The 18,655-nt window shown below is 36.5% G+C and overlaps 1 protein-coding gene and 1 non-coding gene across 4 annotated transcripts in view; both read right to left on the bottom strand.

Annotated features, from left to right (window-relative positions):
• Positions 1 to 18,655, bottom strand: part of MAP9 (microtubule associated protein 9) — a 49,453-nt gene that overhangs the window by 16,943 nt on the left and 13,855 nt on the right. For 2 of the 3 annotated variants that reach the window (XM_055405136.2, XM_088827904.1), the window contains exons 6-13: positions 14,958 to 15,051; positions 13,036 to 13,274; positions 11,185 to 11,255; positions 8,104 to 8,272; positions 7,012 to 7,101; positions 5,394 to 5,555; positions 5,129 to 5,274; positions 4,816 to 4,948 (exon numbers count right to left, since the gene is read on the bottom strand). In XM_055405136.2, the coding sequence (XP_055261111.2) occupies positions 4,816 to 4,948; positions 5,129 to 5,274; positions 5,394 to 5,555; positions 7,012 to 7,101; positions 8,104 to 8,272; positions 11,185 to 11,255; positions 13,036 to 13,274; positions 14,958 to 15,051 (1,104 nt within the window). The remainder of the gene's footprint in view (positions 1 to 4,815; positions 4,949 to 5,128; positions 5,275 to 5,393; positions 5,556 to 7,011; positions 7,102 to 8,103; positions 8,273 to 11,184; positions 11,256 to 13,035; positions 13,275 to 14,957; positions 15,052 to 18,655) is intronic. The other variant, XM_055405137.2, reaches the window with a different exon arrangement.
• Positions 17,696 to 17,768, bottom strand: TRNAC-ACA (transfer RNA cysteine (anticodon ACA)). The gene has a single exon. It is a non-coding gene; the product is annotated as a tRNA-Cys (tRNA).

The raw sequence follows: 18,655 nt of genomic DNA, 5'->3' as shown, positions 1-18,655 counted from the left end.
AACCTCTTTATCCATCCCATTTAACATGGGGAGAAAGAGGAACTTGAAGCAACTTTGAGTTTACCAGCAGATGATAAAAAGTCAGGGCAGGAAAAGGGCAATTAAGTATCAACCTTAGTATCAATTAAGATAAACTGATGTTATCTTGAGTAATAATTAAAAGAGGACTGTTACCAGTTGACTCACTGGAAAATACTCTGATGCTGGGAAGGATTGGGGGCAGGAGGAGAAGGGGACGACAGAGAATGAGGTGGCTAGATGGCATCACTGACTCGATGGACATGAGTTTGAGTGAACTCCGGGAGTTGGTGATGGGCAGGGAGGCCTGGCATGCTGTGATTCATGGGGTCGCAAAGAATTGGACACGACTGAGCGACTGAACTGAACTGAACTGAACTGAAAGTTCTTCTGTCGTTTGTTGGAGTATGAATCTTTTGCTTCGTATTTTTACTAAAGGTAACTATGAATTAATATGCACTTCCCTGGTTGCTCAGCTGGTAAAGAATCCGCAGTGTGGGAGACCTGGGTTTGATCCCTGGGTTGGGAAGATCCCCTGCAGGAGGGCATGGCAACCCACTCCAGTATTCTTGCCTAGAGAATCTCCATGGACAGAGGATCCTGGCTGGCTGCAGTCCTTGGGGTCGCAAAGAGTCGGACATGACTGAGCGACTAAGGACACACTAAGCACATGAATTAATATGGGAACCAGCATGAAGCATCTTACTTGATCTCTGACTACAATTTTCACCTAAAACAGTGACCTATCAAATGCTCACTCCCCAAGCTAGGTTGTACATCAAAATTTTGATATGTTACTTTATGAAAATTGAAGTAATTAGCTCTTCTGTATAGGAGTAATTTCCCATTCTCTCTGCAAGCAAATTTCAGTAAGAAATTGGTAAGATGGGAAATAGATCTATAACATGTTGTACATGGATTTTATTTTAGGTAGCACAAGTTATTTTGTCTTATGTCTTTGATGAGTTTTTGTTCTCCACAGGATTGATTAGAATGAGAAAGTGATTAAACATTATAATAAAACATAATGTACCTAACTTAATATTTTACATTAGTCATGTATGACTTAGTCATTTGGCAAATTCTATCCAATTTTTGAGACAATGTGAAAATAAAACTGAAAACTGAGACATTTATATTCAATCAGTACTCTAAAAGGCTTCCCAGGTGGTGCTAGTGGTAAACAACCTGCCTGATAATACAGTAGAAGTAAGAGACACGAATTCGATCCCTGGGTCGGGAAGATCCCTGGAGGAGGACATGGCAACCCACTCTAGTATTCTTGCTTGAAGAATCCCGCGGACGGAGGAGCCTGGTGCGCCACAAGTCCAAAGAATCCAGCACGATTGAACGAATGGAGCACATATGCACTACTCTAAGAGATACTTTTTTTTTGGAGGGGGAGTGTTAGTTCTAAAAGGTCTTGTAGGTCTTCATAGAACCGTTCAACTTCGGCTTCTTCAGCGTTACTGGTTGGGGCATAGGCTTGGATTACTGTAATATTGAATGGTTTGCCTTGGAAACGAGCAGAAATCATTCTGTCATTTTTAAGATTGCATCCAAGTACTGCATTCCATCTAGTCAAGGCTATGGTTTCTCCAACGGTCATGTATGGATGTGAGAGTTGGACTGTGAAGAAGGCTCACTGAAGAATTGATGCTTTTGAACTGTGGTGCTGGAGAAGACTCTTGAGAGTCCCTTGGACTGCAAGGAGTTCCAACCAGTCCATTCTAAAGGAGATCAATCCTGGGTATTCTTTGGAAGGACTGATGCTAAAGCCTTTGGCCACCTCATGCGACGAGTTGACTCACTGGAAAAGACTCTGATGCTGGGAAGGATTAGGGGCGGGAGGAGAAGGGGATGACAGAGAATGAGATGGCTGGATGGCATCACCGACTCGATGGACATGAGTTTGAGTGAACTCTGGGAGTTGGTGATGGATAGGGAGGCCTGGCGTGCTGTGATTCATGGGGTCGCAGAGAGTCGGACAAGACTGAGCGACTGAACTGAACTGAACTGAAGAGATACTAGCAGAATTAGCATGCATCTCCTTAATATAACAAAATTTTTAATTTTTCTTAGAACAAAGCATTAAATAATAAAGCATTAAAAGTTCAGTCTAAGAAAGTCATCTTAGAACATTATTAGTCTCATTCAAACCACTGAAGCGATTTTGATTGCCTTATTTTATTACTATTTCTCTGCACAGATTTAGCATTATAACAGTACTAGTCAATACATACACGAGAATAAATTCTGTTGGTATTTTTATCAGGATTACATTAAATTTGCAAATTACTTCAGGGAAAAACTGACATCTTTATAATGTCATTATAATATTGTTTCTATCCAAGGGTAGTTTTGTTCTAATTTCTCAAGAATTCATTTGTGCACTTCAGGAGTATTCTAAAATTTTCTTCATACTGGTCTTGTGCATTTCCTAAGTTTATTCCTAGGTATTTCATCTTTTATCCTACCTTTAAATAGCCTGCTTTGGGTCCTGTGTGCTTCTCTAGTTACTGATTCTACACTTTATGTGAAGAAACCTAGAATATTCAGAAATACTTTGAATGAAGTTATGAAGGGAGATTAACACAAACATATGAAAATATATAAAGTCCTGAAAAGGGGAAGAGTATAGCACTGGAATATTTCTAGTGAGACTGACCAATGAAACAGAAAGTAAAGAAACAGACCCCAAAATATGGGAATGATCTAATGTATCTCAAATCAGTAGGTAAAAGATGTGTTGTTTCATGAAAGATGCATTTGGAAAAAATAAAGATGGAATCGTATTTTCCATCATACACCAGGACAATTTCTAAGTAGAGCAAATGCTAAAATGTTAAGATATTAAAATCATAAAGTTATTAGAAGAAAAATGGGAGTTTTGGCTTCAGATTTTGGAGAAGGTCCTTTCAACTATTCCTAAAATTGAGAAGCCACAGAAAAAGACTAATAGATTTGATACCTGAAAATAAAATTAAATTCTTCATTAAATAATATGAGCAAAGTTGACAATACAATATAATGGGAAAAGAAAATTTTGTAACTCATATCAGAAACAATAGGCTAATTTCCCTAGTACACATAAAAGCTTCTAGAAATCAATAAGAAAAAGACCAAGGAAAAAATGTTCAGTTTATGTTCAGTGTAAAATGGACTCTTTATAGGAAAAATAAATACAATTAATCTTTATACAAATGAAAAATGCTCAACTTCCATCCTAACCAGAGAATACAAATATGCAAAAAATGCAAAAAATATGCAAAAATGCAAAAAAAGAAATGTCTGAATGACATACTTTTAACTTGCTGATAGACATGAATTCAAAAATTCATGTCGGACTACATCAATTTTTTAATCAGAAACCCTATTGGACCCTAAGCCCTGTGAAGAAATTTTACTAAAGTATTCAATTGGGCTTCCCAGGGTGGCACTAGTGGTAAAAAACTTGCCTGCCAATGCAGGAGATGAAAGGGATATGGGTTCGATCCCTGAGTCAGGAAGATCCCGTGGAGGAGGGCATGGCAACCCACTCTAGCATCCTTGCCTGGAGAATCCCATGGACAGAGGAGCCTGGTGGGCTACAGTTGATGGGGTTGCAAAGAGTCAGACATAGCTAAAGCAACTTAGCATGAAAAATACTTATTCACCTGAAATGTATTTACTTATTCAAGAAATTAAAATACAATTAATAAAATACATATTTATATTGATATTTTAAGATATAAAATGATATTTTGCCTGCCCTTAATGAAAAGCAAGTATAAACATAAGTATATTGAAAGAAACAAAAAAATATAAAGTCATTTATTATCATTTTTCCCAATCTTCACACTTGCTTTCTTTCATTAAAAAACCACTTAAGTAAGACCATCTCCTTGAGGTCATCAAAAAGATCAAAAGGAAATAAAAAATGAAATAGCTTTCTCATTAAATACTATTTTACTGTGTGTTGGGACCAAGTTCTACATAAACTAACCTGGTATATCTTCAGTAATACACTTGTCAGCTTTTTATGATTTTAGATACGAGAATTATTGCAAAGGATAAATGGGCAACAATATTATGACTAAAGTTTTAAGCCTAAGTGCTTTAAGGAATAATATGTGGAGAAGGCAATGGCAAGCCACTCCAGTACTATTGCCTAGAAAATCCCATGGATGGAGGAGCCTGGTAGGCTGCAGTCCGTGGGGTCGCTAAGGGTCGGACACGACTGAGCGACTTCACTTTCACTTTTCACTTTCACACATTGGAGAAGGAAATGGCAACCCACTCCAGTGTCCTTGCCTGGAGAATCCCAGGGACGGAGGAGCCTGGTGGGCTTCCGTCTATGGGGTCACACAGAGTCGGACACGACTGAAGTGACTTAGCAGCAGTAGCAGCAGCAGCAGCATCATTAATGATTCCCAGGTGGCTCATATGGTAATCTGCTTGCATGCAGGAGACCAGGGTTTTATCCCTGGGCCAGAAAGATCCCATGAAGAAGGGAATGGCAACCCATTCCCACTCTAGGATTCTTGCCTGGAAAACCCCATGGACAGAACAGCCTGGTGGGCTATAGTACACTGGGTCACAAAAAGTCAGACATCACTTAGCACACACACAATCATTAACAGAAATAAGTAGATTGAAGAAATTATGATATATGTAGAAGGAGAGGATGAATTCAACAAGGCAACTTCCAGGCAGAAACAGTCAGCAGGGAGGAGACAAACAGAACTGGAATTAGGGACAGAAAAGTCATAAAGAGTACATTTAAGATACACAACTGCATTAACAAATAACACTTACCAGCCATTTTTCATATTCCTCGAGAGCTTGTTTATCTTTTTCTTCTTTCTCGGCTCTTTTCAGTTCTTCTTTTCTTTTCTCATGTATTTTTACTTTTTCCTTTTCCTTGAAAAAAACTTCCTTTTTTTCATTCCTATGTAAGATAGTATAAAACATTGGCAAGTTAAAGGGGAATATATAATAAAGATTCCCTAATGTGTCTCTGCAATAAGACTGAGTACATTAATAACATTCAAGTAAATGAATTTTAGAAAAGCCTAAAGGGTTACTTACTAATTTTAGACCTATCAAAACATTTGCTATTTTAGATTACCATTTTTCAACAGCAGTTAAGTTATCTTTTCTTTTCTCAGCAACAGTTTCCTCCTCTTTCTGTTTCTTTGCTCTTTCATATTCTTTCTCTTTTTTATTTTTCTCCTTAAGGTATTCCATCTTTTTTGCTTTCCATTTTTCAAAAGCCTGAAAAAGTTAAGAATTACCTTCTTATTGAATGTGAATATAATAAAACAGTAAAAGTACAGTTAGTCACTAATTTTCAAATATTTAAAATTAAGAAAGATATTAAAGCTATTGCATACTTGCAGTGCTTCTCCTTTTCTCATCGCATTTTCTTCTTCGGTTTTCTTCTTGTTTTTTTCCTCAAGCCTTTTTTTTGCAGCTATCTTCTTTGCTTCCTTTTCTTTCATGGCTTTCCAGGCCTCAAATGATGCTAAGGCTTCTTCTCTCTTAGCAGCTCTTTTCTATTTTGGAAAAATAATTGCCATATGTGTATGTATCAATATAAATTTACAAATATAGATAGATAGATATACATATGTGTCTTTATTTTCCTTAATGTTAATCAAGTTAGGCTTCAAAGGCATCTGTTTTAAATGATTTAGAAAAATTATTTTATAAAAAAATGTTATCTGAATTATTCACTATATTTTAAAATGTTCTTTTCTAAGCACTTCTCAGATATTGATCTACTACCATGCATGGGAAGGAAACTTTTTTGGGAAGTGTACTGAACAAATGTTTTCAAAGTAAACTGAAATAGGTTAATTGGTACTGCAAAGTGCTCATAATGAAATATTGCATTAAAAGAAAAATATCAGGGAAGTTACAGGCCAGATCCCTTGCCTGTAACTTCCCTGATATTTTTCTTTTAATGCAATATTTCATTATGAGCACTTTGCAGTACCAATTAACCTATTTCAGTTTAAAATTACAGTCAAAGTAAGATAAATTGGCCAGCTCACACAGTAAGCTGCAGGTCTTTGCTTTAATCCTGAGTTTTGACTGACATCAGCACATATAATTCTTACTGCATAAACATGTCCCAAATGCTGAAAACATGGGCCAGACTGGAAAATATTATTACTTACTTCAGTCTAATCCCATAATATTCTGTTTGCCTTATAATATTGCTTAGGATTAAATGTTATAAAGTCCTATTACAGAGATAACATAATTTAGAAGGAGAAATATGGCCACCCTCCCTGGGCTGTGAAGACCAAATGAGGCGCCTGGCACTGACTGTGGCAGATCAAGCTCAAACATGGTCCAGTGTCCAGGCACCCGCTGCAGGGCTGCTCCACTCAGTGCTATTTCTACTCATGGTAGCATTAAAAAACAAATGAAGGGCTGGTTTTGTTTAGTTCTGTTTTCTTCAGTGGTTTTACTTTAGAAGATGAGAAACAAATGAGCATGCTGTAGGCTACGGGGCAGGAGTTAGAGGCAGAAAGTGAAGTATAAGTGAGACTAAAATGAGAACCCAGCTCCATTCAATGGGAAGGACAGGGGCAATCACTCAGGTAGAGGTTGGTCTTAAAGACACAAAAAAATTCAAGATAGAAAAGAGGACAACTGAAGGTTAATGTCTGAAGACCCTTTATATTCTTGGCTAAGATGAAATACTGAAGTCAATTTTTAAGAATGAAATAGGTACATGGTCACACACAAAAAATGTTCATAATCAATAGTGCCAAAGCTATTGCACACATATAAGAAAATCTGTGTATCTGTTTTCATGTAAACCAGCTATATCAACTAAAAATGTATAAAGTACTAGAGAAATAAAATCAGAAATCATTTCTTTTATATACAATTTATTTCACCATTTAAAAAACAGGTGATTCAAAACTATTAAGCATTCAGAACTATTTTACTGACTTAAAATTCCGGAATATTTTTCATGTCTATATTTCAGAATACCTGTTCATTTTGAATCCTTAAGTTTTCACTTTCAATTCTTTTAATTCTGTTCATTTCATGTAAATAAATATTTTTCCTTTCTAACCACTCCTGTGAGAAGAAGAAAAAGGCTATATGTTATGCAAAGTTTTGCAAATGAATTAGAATTCTTATTTATTTCTGAAATATATAACTAAAACTTTAAAAAGACAAAAACATAAACCTTACAAACTGTTATGTGCTAATATCATTCCTCTTTTTCTGATAATATTCTAATATATAACAATGAGCAAGAATTAAGAAAATCATATGTATGCTATCTTTCTCAGTGCTAGGAACAGATTTCAAAGACTGACTATGATGACTGAATATATTAACATTTTCTCTGAAATTCACATGGACAATTTTCTATTTGTATTTTAATACATATTTCTATGTATTAAAAATACATATTAAAATACATTTTCTATTGTATTTTATATAACAAATAAGACCAAAAAAGACAACTGTTTGGAATTTTGAAAAATTAAAAAAGCTTTTCTCTAGGTAAGTTTAACTCTAATACAAAAATTCTCAGGAAAAAAAAAATATTAAAACATTTTTGTTCATAACAATATAAACTTTATGTTGAAAAAGTATAAAAACATAGATATACCTTAACTATATTTTGCTTTTGCTATATTTTTATAAATTGCTATGGCAAATTCTCTTTCTTTACAATTATGATCAGTTAAGCAAAGTTTAAAGTAGCCCTGGTGGCTCAGATGGTAAAGAATCTGCCTGCAATAAGGGAGACCTGGGTTCAGTTCCTGGGTTGGGAAGATCTCCTGGAGAAGGGAATGGCAACTCACCCCAGTATTCTTGCCTGGAGAATTCCATGGACAGAGAAGCTTGGTGGGCTACAGTTCATGGGGTCACAAAGAGTCAAACACAACTGAATGACTAACAGACACACACACACAAGTAAACTTGGGAGGAGATTCGGATTGCTCAGGTATTATAAAGGAAATGGGTTAATAAATCATCATTTCTGACAGGTTCATTTTACTCCCTGATAAAAAAATCTTATGTGATTAATTCTAATTTTAAAAAAACATATATTTTCCTTTTTACCTGATAAACAGTTGCCCTTAGGTTATCTGCTCTGTCAGGTTCTGTGTCTTGTTTCTGTGAGGGCTTTTGGTCCAAGACTCTCAAAGTCCCTAAATAGTGAGAAGCTGGAGCTGTCGACAGAATTCTCCTTAGAGAACTAGGCTTCTTTAAGAACTCAGAGGTCATTAACCTGAAAAGATCCAAATGAATCAAGATAAACTATTACAATTACAATGGTAGAAGAAAGATTCATTAGATTTTGAAACTACTATATCTAAAAACTACATTATAATTTAATAAATTATAATTACTTTGAAAATGATGTAGTATTTTATTAGTACACAAAGATCCCTTCAATATAATTTAAATTTTATTACTTTAATTTATATATAGCTTCAAAGTAATTTTTCTTTTTAGGTTATTTATAATTAAAATATTTTTTAAAAACATGGACTCAAGTTACATGGGAAAAAACAATATTAATAAGTAGGTTTTAACAGTTTCTTGTATTATTTTGCTACATTGCTGCTGCTGCTGCTGTTGCTTAGTCACTAAGTCATGTTCAACTCTGCAACCCCATGGACTGTGGCCCGCCAGGCTCCTCTGTTCATGGGATTTCCCAGGCAAGAATACTGGAGTGGTTGCCATTTCCTTCTCCAGGGAATCTTCCTGACCCAGGGACCAAACCCCTTCTCCTGCATTGGCAGGCAGATTCTTTACTGCTGATCCACCAGAGAAGCCCCATTTTGCTACATAAACAATCCTAAATATAAAGTTAGACTGGAAAGTGTAGTCACTGGCAAGGGAAGACGCTCAGTCGTGTCTGACTCTTTGCGACCCCATGGATTGTAGCCTACCAGGCTCCTCCATCCAAGGGATTTTCCAGGCAAGAGAACTGGAGTGGCTTGCCATTTCCTTCTCCAGGGTATCTGCCCAAGACAGGGATCGAACCCAAGTCTCCCGCATTGCAGGCAGACGCTTTACCCTCTGAGCCACCCTCTAACTTGGGGCTGGTGGGAAAATCTGCCTCACGATATCTTCTGGTATATAAAGTTATTACATCACAGCTATTTCATTTATTTTCATAATGCCAACAATGGCCTCCCTGCTACAGTAGCAGATGTGAGTAATTACAACAGAGACCATAAGGCCTATCAGTTCAGTTCGGTTCAGTTCAGTCACTCAGTCATGTCCGACTCTCCGCGACCCCATGAATCACAGCACGCCAGGCCGCCCTGTCCATCACCAACTCCCAGAGTTCACTCAAACTCATGTCCATCGAGTCGGTGATGCCATCCAGCCATCTCATTCTCTGTCATCCCCTTCTACTCCCGCCCCCAATCCCTCCCAACATCAGAGTCTTTTCCAGTGAGTCAACTCATCCCGTGAGGTGGCCAAAGTATTGGAGTTTCAGCTTTAGCATCAGTCCTTCCAATGAACACCCAGGATTGATCTCCTTCTGAATGGACTGGTTGGAACTCCTTGCAGTCCAAGGGACTCTCAAGAGTCTTCTCCAGCACCACAGTTCAAAAGCATCACTTCTTTAGCGATCAGCTTTCTTCACAGTCCAACTCTCACATCCATACACGACCACGGGAAAAACCATAGCCTGGACTAGATGGACCTTGGTTGGCAAAGTAATGTCTCTGCTTTTTAATATACTATCTAGGTTGGTCATAACTTTCCTTCCAAGGAGTAAGCGTCTTTTAATTTCATGGCTGCAACCAGCATCTGCAGTGATTTTGGAGCTCAAAAAAATAAAGTTTGACACTGTTTCCAGTTTCCCCATCTATTTCCCATGAAGTGATGGGACCAGATGCCATGATCTCTGTTTTCTGAATGTTGAGCTTCAAGCCAACCTTTTCACTCTCCTCTTTCACTTTCATCAAGAGGCTTTTGAGTTCCTCTTCACTTTCTGCCATATGGGTGGTGTCATCTGCATATCTGAGGTTATTGATATTTCTCCCGGCAATCTTGATTCCAGCTTGTGCTTCTTCCAGCCAAGTGTGCCTCATGATGTCCTCTGCATATAAGTTAAATCAGAAGGGTGACAATATACAACCTTGACGTACACCTTTTCCTATTTGGAACCAGTCTGTTGTTCCATGTCCAGTTCTAACTGTTGATTCCTGACCTGCATACAGGTTTCTCAAGAGGCAGGTCAGGTGGTCTGGTATTCCCATCTCTTTCAGAATTTTCCACAGTTTATTGTGATCCACACAGTCAAAGGCTTTGGCATAGTCAATGAAGCAGAAATAGATGTTTTTTCTGGAACTCTCTTGCTTTCTCCATGTAAGACCTGCCATATGTACTAAGTGGCAAATTCACAGAAAAAGTTTGCCGACCCCTGTTCTATTTCAGTAATGATAATTTAAAAGATGCAGAAGGTTTTGATTAGCACCTATGAGTTAGGCATCAGTGTGAATGATGATCAGTTCTTATCATTTTAATAAACCAAGTTAGTGCATAGAGGAGAAGGCAATGGCAAGCCACTCCAGTACTATTGCCTAGAAAATCCCATGGATGGAGGAGCCTGGTAGGCTGCAGTCCGTGGGGTCGCTAAGGGTCGGACACGACTGAGCGACTTCACTTTCACTTTTCACTTTCACACATTGGAGAAGGAAATGGCAACCCACTCCAGTGTTCTTGCCTGGAGAATCCCAGGGACGGGAGAGCCTGGTGGGCTTCCGTCTATGGGGTCACACAGAGTCGGACACGACTGAAGTGACGCAGCAGCAGCAGCAGCAGTGCATAGAACCTCAAAGTTTAAAGTATGATTTTATGAGCGTTGGACAAAGACACTTAACAGAGAAGGTGAATGCTAGACTTCAGCTTTATTACTACTTTATATCTACTGTCTCAGGAAAAATAGGAGAAAGAAACTCCATCTCATGAGCAATGTAGAACACAGAGGATCCTTAATCAATCCCTTTTATAAAAGAATATATGCAACTAGGGGGATTGATCATGAAGTAGCTAATTCATTCTTCTCATAAGAAGAAAATTAAGAATACCAAATGAAATTTACTTTCAGAAGTTAAACTAAAACTTGCTTTGTTGAAATATAAACCTATAACTGAAGGAAAATGAAAACTTTATTACCTGCCAGATGCACTGGATACTCTATTATTTGTTGAATTTTTATTCTTCATATTTCTATCTTGAATTGCTTTCTATTAAATAGAAAAGCAAAAGATTACTCACTGTATATATCACAATTATAGTTAGAGGCCAACTGCTAGAAATTCAATGTTTTTTGAGCGTTTACTGTGTTAAGCATAGTGGTCATCAGGAACAAATAAAGATATTACATTTCAGGGAAACTGACTGATACTAAACACATAAATAATGTGACTCATGAAAGTGATAAACTAGGGTGCAAGGGCAGTGACAGAGTGGAGCTGAGGAGCTACTCTAATGCAGGTGATCAGGAAAGGGCCCCTGAGGACGTGACATCAGAGCTCAGACAGATGATGGGTAGACAAGGGCCATGTGATACTGTGGGGAACTTGACAGTTGTGAGAAGCAGAAGCCAGTGAAAGACGCTGAGGCACAGTGAGCGGCAGGGGGCGCTGAGGAGCATAAGGTCCAGAAGTAACCACGAGAGATCTCCAGGCAGTGGTGAGAAGCCTGCATGTTATTCCGTGATGAGAGTCCAATGAAGAGACCTTAGAGGGGAAGGGCTTATTCAGACTTAAAATCACTTGGTAAAGAGTAAGAATAAAGCCAAAGATTCAAAGAAATATGTTATAATTTTACTTTCTATGTATAAATCAGCTGTTCTAATTTAGAATTACCTCTGTTAAACATTTCCAAAACCTTGTCTTTAAATTCCAGAATACCATTCTTCCTTTTAAGGAATGACTTTTCTACTTTACACAGACAGATGGGTGCTAGCGCTAACGTGAGAGCACAGATGTAAACACATCCTACCTTGGCATTAGTGTTTCTCCTAAGGAAATATACCTGCAATATGGCTTAATGAACCTTCTCCTTAAAATGTAATAAAAATCTAATACCCTGTATTATAAAAGTCTTGTTCGACCACAAGTTCTCAGATAACTGTTATTTTCCCCAATCGTAAATATACATAGCCACCAGTTAACTGCAGGAGAAACAGGATAAAGAAAACTCAGGAGAAATAGAGACTAAAATGCTCCACCGTAAATTTTAACAGTATATTACTCTAGTGTAATATAATTTATTGCTGTTTGTTGTTCAACTCTTTGTGACCCCATGTAGGCTCCTTTGTTCATGGATTGTAGGCTCTTTTGTTCATGGGACTTCACAGGCAAGAATACTGAAGTGTGTTGCCATTTCCTTCTCCAGGGGATCTTCCCAACCCAGGGACGAACCCATGTCCCCTGCATTGGCAGGCGGATTCTTTACCTCTGAGTCACCAAGGACGCCTGCAATATTGCATAGGGACAAGTAATCCCACATATCACAAAGCTGGTTCTCAAGGAAATGATAATAATACTCCTGATAATGACCCTGTCCTTCCATTTAAATAGGCATGGATGCTGATAACTATTTCTTAAAAAAATTTTTATTTTTAAATTTTTTAAAGTATTTAAAGATGATATCCAAAGGAATACCTTTCACTAATTCCAAGCCCTCAGAAATTATTCCAGACAGTTATATTTTTATAATGTGAAGACCTATAGAAATCTACCCATTTCTGGGTATGTATTTCTGAAACATTTAAAAGAATATTATCATCATATGCCTCTGATAATTTTTATGAAATGTTGGGGTTTACTTTATTCAGTCCAACACGTCTCTGAAGTGAAAATCCCACTGAGTAAGGACCACATGACACTATGATATCACTGTCAGAAGACGAGTCTCACACAGACAATTCAGAAGGGCCTAACATGGGAGATAAAACCTTTAAGAGTCCTATGTGGAGTTTCAAGGTGTAGTATAGAAGGCACAATTTTATATAAATACCTTTGAAGACTCAGTACGTAAGATACTCTGAAGTTGTAGTAATGGTGGATCTTCAGCTGTTAAGTCATCATTCATAATCAGTTCATCTTTCTCCTTTTCTTCTTCAACGTCACCAACAGTCACTTGACTTTCCTTGGGTTTCTCAAGTGCAGTAGTAACACAGTCTATTGAAAAGTTCTTTTCATTTTCGGTTGATTTCAAGCAATTAGGGCTTTCAGTGCATTCTTCATTCTGATCTACTTTGTGACAAAGTAACAGAATTAAATCTCCCTTCTGAATTAATGAGGTGGATAACTGATTCATTTGCTTTCTGCTAAAAGAAAACTGTCTCTGATCTTTCTTGCAAAATAGAAATGGAGAAAACAACCATGTTCAACTTGAATAAACATTTTTCCAAAGTGATCTATAACAGAGAAAATGGCTACTAAATCTACCAAAGCATTTGGCACACCTTAGAAAAATATCATATAAGTAAATAGAATGGAATAACCATCCCGAAACACAGACATGTCACAAATGCTTATATAAATTAAGTAAGTGAGATGGCAATATCTATTCTATTTAAAGGCCTGTGTTTCTTAGCTGGAACAAAAGGCATAGATCTCTAAGCTACCACAGTTACAAGCAATGCAGCTATGAAATTGTACAGATACAGAGAAAATCAAGAATCATTGCAATTCTAGAAGAGTCTACCACACAAAGAATAACATCATCTGCCAGAGTGTTACTCCCACTAAGATGCAGTGTTGCCTCTGGTGACAAAAGGCCAGGAAACGAAGCCCTAATACTCATCGTCTCAGTGCTCAAGGGACAGGCTTCGGCTCTGGCATGGAGGATTCAGTTTTGCTTTTACAGAATTGCTTCTGCTATTTTGATCCTATTACACTTTAGAATGTACAACAGAAAAGCAGTGCTTTCTGTGCTGATCACCAACTTTCAGTTCTACTAGCACCTGTCCAAACCTGTATTTTTACTGTCAAAGTCTTAATGCTGAGGCTTTCATTACAGTCATTTTGGGGGAACTCATTTTGAGGTAAGCTAGATATAATCTCACTTTATAATTCCAATTATATGTTCATATTAGGACAGTACTCATGATTCAAAACATCAATAATGTATTCTGCTAATCAATGTACTCAGTGAAAAGAACAAGGACTTTGGAGCCAAAGATTCAAATTATGGCTCCATCACTGACCTTGGGCATGTTTCCCAATATCTTTGCACTTCAGTTTTTCTCATCTGTAAAATGATAAAAAAATACTACATAGTAAGCACTAAATAAATGATAGTTATACATCCCAACCTTAGAAACAGCTATGCCTTTATATGTCCTAGGACTAAGGAAAGAAAGAATGTTAACTTATTCATACCTCACACTCACTGTGTGTTAACTACGGTCCTGTTATATGTGCTTTACTTGTTTTTATTAATTTAATTCTTACAACCACTCTACTCTTATGCTCATTTTAAAGATCAACATATAGGGCCAGAAAGATTAGTTACCTTCTCAAGTAGCTGTACCTGGATTTAAGTCCACCTTAGTCTCAATTTAAAAATTCACCTAACCATTATGCTGAGTATTGGAGCAACAAATACATAGTAATAGCTCACCCTGAGTGAAAACTCTACTTATGTCAAGAATTGAGTTAGTGGCTAAAATGCATAGCATCACTTAATTTTCACAATAGTCTAATGAGGTTGATTATTATAACTTGGTGGATTGAGGCACTGAGAGATTAAGTTCTGCATCTATAATCACAAGGTTAGTAAACTGCATCATTGAGATTAAAACTCAGGCAAACATAAACATATACTGTTCCTGTAACTATGCGAAGTATTACTCCTTTGGCATACTTCTATGGCATTCTAAGCAATACAGAAGTTCACAAATAAAATAAGGTAGGATACTTTGATATAATCACCTGTAATGGAGGCTTTTTCCTCAGATCCTAGTGAAAAGGAATCTTTAAGATTTTCTTTAACAGATGATGATGGTATACTTGTTAACCATGGATCCTATTTAAAGAAACTCTGTAAGTGTAGTTCACAAGATTTGTGGAGGGCAATAGCAATATTAAGACTACTTCATAACTCTGAAATATACATTATTAGTTTTCTACTGAAACACCATAAGGGTTAAGTCAAAGGAGGTTATAATATACTTTCAAGTTAAGAGCTATTTCAGTTCTTTAACTGAAACTTCTAAATCCATTTTTAGCAATTTTCAAAACTACTGCTGCTCTGGAATCAAATCTCAGAAATACTTAAATATTTGACATTTCTTTCTCTAAGTATCTACTTTCTAAGAAAACATAAAGATCATAGGTCAAAAACCCTTAGTTTGAAATAAATATTAATAGCTGTTCATACAAAAGCAATTCATAAAACCAAGTGCGTGTGTGTTTGTATTGCTGCTTCAGTCATGTCTGACTCTTCGTGACTCTATGGACTGTAGCTCACCAGGCTCCTCTGTCCATGGGATTCTCCAGGCAAGAATATTGGAGTGGGTTGCCATTTTCTCCTCCAGGGAATCTTCCCAACCCAGGGATAGAACTCACATCTCTTTTATCTCCTGCATTGGCAGGCGTGTTCTTTACCACTAGTGCCACCTGGGAAGCCCAAAAACCAAGGAGCTACTTCCAAATATTTTAGATTAAAAAGTATATAGATTTCATGTACTTTAGTTTTCCTCAAAATTACTATATCTGAAATAAAATAATCATATATGAAATGAAGTAATTATATTTGTGTTCCTATATTAAACATCTCTTCATAAGATAATACTGTAGTCTAAGGGTGATGATACTATAAGAAGTTTCATTTTTGTTGTATCCAATTTTTTATTATTTTCCCATATATTTAATGTCAAAAGCAATAGAGAGAAACCATCTGGGAAGATGGCAGATGAGCTAAAACACCAGAGTTTACCCTAAGAGATGAAGCTTTACCCAAGTAGATTTGCAAGTTAATAGCTTTTCTCCTGAGAAAATTTCCCCAACTGTGTAGCTCAAGTAGTAGTAGGTTACAACCCTACCAGACTTGCTTGAGGAGTCAGAGAATAGAGTTTAGGAATAGAAGATCAGCCAATAAATTTGGAGAAGAGCTGCAGAGGGCAAGAACCGCAAAATCTGCAAATAAAATCCACATCAAACCCTTGACTCAACGATGCATGGCATGGAAAAGACCTCAGAGGGCCCTGTAAAATTGTAGTGGGTAGAAAGTAAAAAAAAAATAAGCAGAAGTTTTAGTCACTGTCCATGGCAAAGGAGACAGAGTTGGAAATTTGAGTCTGGCCATAAAATCAGTATGATAGAACACATGTTCAGAGAAACATAATAGAATCCAAAATGTCTGCAACATATCATCCATAATATTCAGTATTCAATCAAAAAATTAAGTAACAGAAAATAGTGACTTATACAATGAAAACAAACAACAAAACAGTCTATAGTAACCAACCCAGCAATGACACAGATATCGCAAGTAGCAAATAAGAACATTAAAGTAGGTTTCATAAATATTTTCAAGCGTTTAGGAGGAAAAATACATACACAGTGGTGGAACAGATGGGTATCTTGTTACTAGATACAGAAAATTAACAAAAAAAAAAAAATAGGAAATTCCGGAGTTGAATAGTACTGAAATAAAAAAATTACCGGATAGATTAAACAGCAGATCAGATACGGTAGAAAGAAGCAGCGAACTCAAAGTCTCTGAAGACAGAAACTGAAGAAAACGAAGTGTGAAAAGACTGAAGAGACATGAGCATGCGAGGCCAGTGAGGCAGATCAAAGATTTCAGTGCGCTAGGTTACAAGCAAGAGGGAAGAAACTGAAACAGGAAAACAATCAACTCATCACTTCCATGGGAAATATCAGTTTACAGATCCTGAAACCTCAACGAAACCTAAGCAGCAAAAATATAAAGAAAAACTAAGCCTAGGTACCTTGTAGTCAAATTACTGTAATTCAAAGAAAAAAGACAAGGTCTTGAAAATAAAATTCTGAAAGCTGTCAGGAAGAAAACCCCAAAATGTTATAGAATGAGTACAACAAGATAAATTTCTGCTGATTTCCTAACAGAAATCATAGAGGTCAGGAACAATGGAAACCTACAAAGTGTTGGAGGTAGGAGAAGAGAACTGTCAGTCAAGTACATATTAAGGTAAGTCATCCTTCAAAAATGAAGATAAAGTGAATTGTTTTAGATAAGTAAAGATTAAGCAAACCTGTCACTGGCAAATCTATATTACGAGAAAAATAAAAATAAGTTCTTAAGATTGAAGGGAAATAACATTAGAAGGAATATGAATCTAAAGGAAGAAATGAAGATCCTTAGAAATTGTATATAAATCTAAGAAAACTACAAATCTTTATTCTAGTTTATTCTACTCTTTTAGTTCTTTAAAAGTTTAAGACTAAAAGTTTAAAATCATTCATCATAAAATAACCATTTGGTCAAAAAAGAGATCACAAGGAAAATTAGAAAACATATTTAAAGGAATGATAATTAAAATGAAAGTGAAGTTGCTCAGTCGTGTCTGACTCTTTGCAACTCCATGGACGGAGTAGCCTGATAGGCTAAGAAATCCCATGGAAAACCATGGGATTTCCCAGGCAAGAGTACAGGAGTAGGTTGCCATTTCCTTCTTCAGGGCATCTTCCCTACTCAGGGATCGAACCTGCGTCTCCTGCATTGTAGGCAGATGCTTTTACCACCTAAGCCACCAGGGAAGTCTGATAATGAAAATAAATGTCATCAAAAATGGGTGCTGCTACTCAGTGCATTAGAGGAAAATTCATAGTTTTTAAAAGTTTTGATAGAAAGGATGAAAAGCTTAAAATGAAGGGACACACTTTTTAACTTAAAGATAAGCAAATTAAACCCAAAGAAAATAAAATAAATAATAAAGAATAAAAATCAGTGAAACTGGAAACAAACAATACAGAAAATTAACAGTCAACATTGGTTCTTAGAAAGTTTTAACAAAACTGAGCAATGTCTATCAATATTTAACAAGAAAGACAGAAAACACAAACTATACATTAGAGATGAAAGATGGAATGTCATGACAATTTTATTGCCATCAAAAGCATAAGGGAATATCACAAACAACTTTATAAATACAGCATCTCAGATAAAGTGGTCAAATTTCTAAACAGACAAAAATTACTAAACTGAGGAAGTAGCAAATTTGAATACCAAAGTATCTATCCACAAAAAGAAAAAATCAAATTTAGTATCAAAGACCTCTCCACAAAGAAAATTCTAGGCCCAGATAATTTTGCTGGTGAATTCTCCCAATTCTGGGAAAAATGATATCAAATTTTTGGTTTCATAGCAAATTTTAGAAAACAAAGAGACACTCCCCAACTCATATGATACCCATGCCTGACAGTAACATTATAAGGAAAAAATTATAGTCTGGCTCCATAAATACAGATGTAGAAGTCTTAACAAAATATTAAGAAATAAAATCTCACACTAAAATAACCTACTATGATCGACCAGATTGTATCCCAGGAATACTGAGTTAATTTAACAGAAAACTACAGATATGTATCATCATACAAACACACACACGAAGGAAATATAGGAAGTGAGGCTGCAACAAAAAGAA

The sequence above is a fragment of the Moschus berezovskii genome, chromosome 19 (genome assembly GCF_049115385.1).
Source record: "Moschus berezovskii isolate FMDL1 chromosome 19, NW_MosBer_1.0, whole genome shotgun sequence".
Lineage (NCBI taxonomy): Eukaryota > Metazoa > Chordata > Mammalia > Artiodactyla > Moschidae > Moschus > Moschus berezovskii.
Note: the sequence above shows the minus strand (reverse complement) of the source record. Positions and strands in the feature narration are given on the sequence as shown.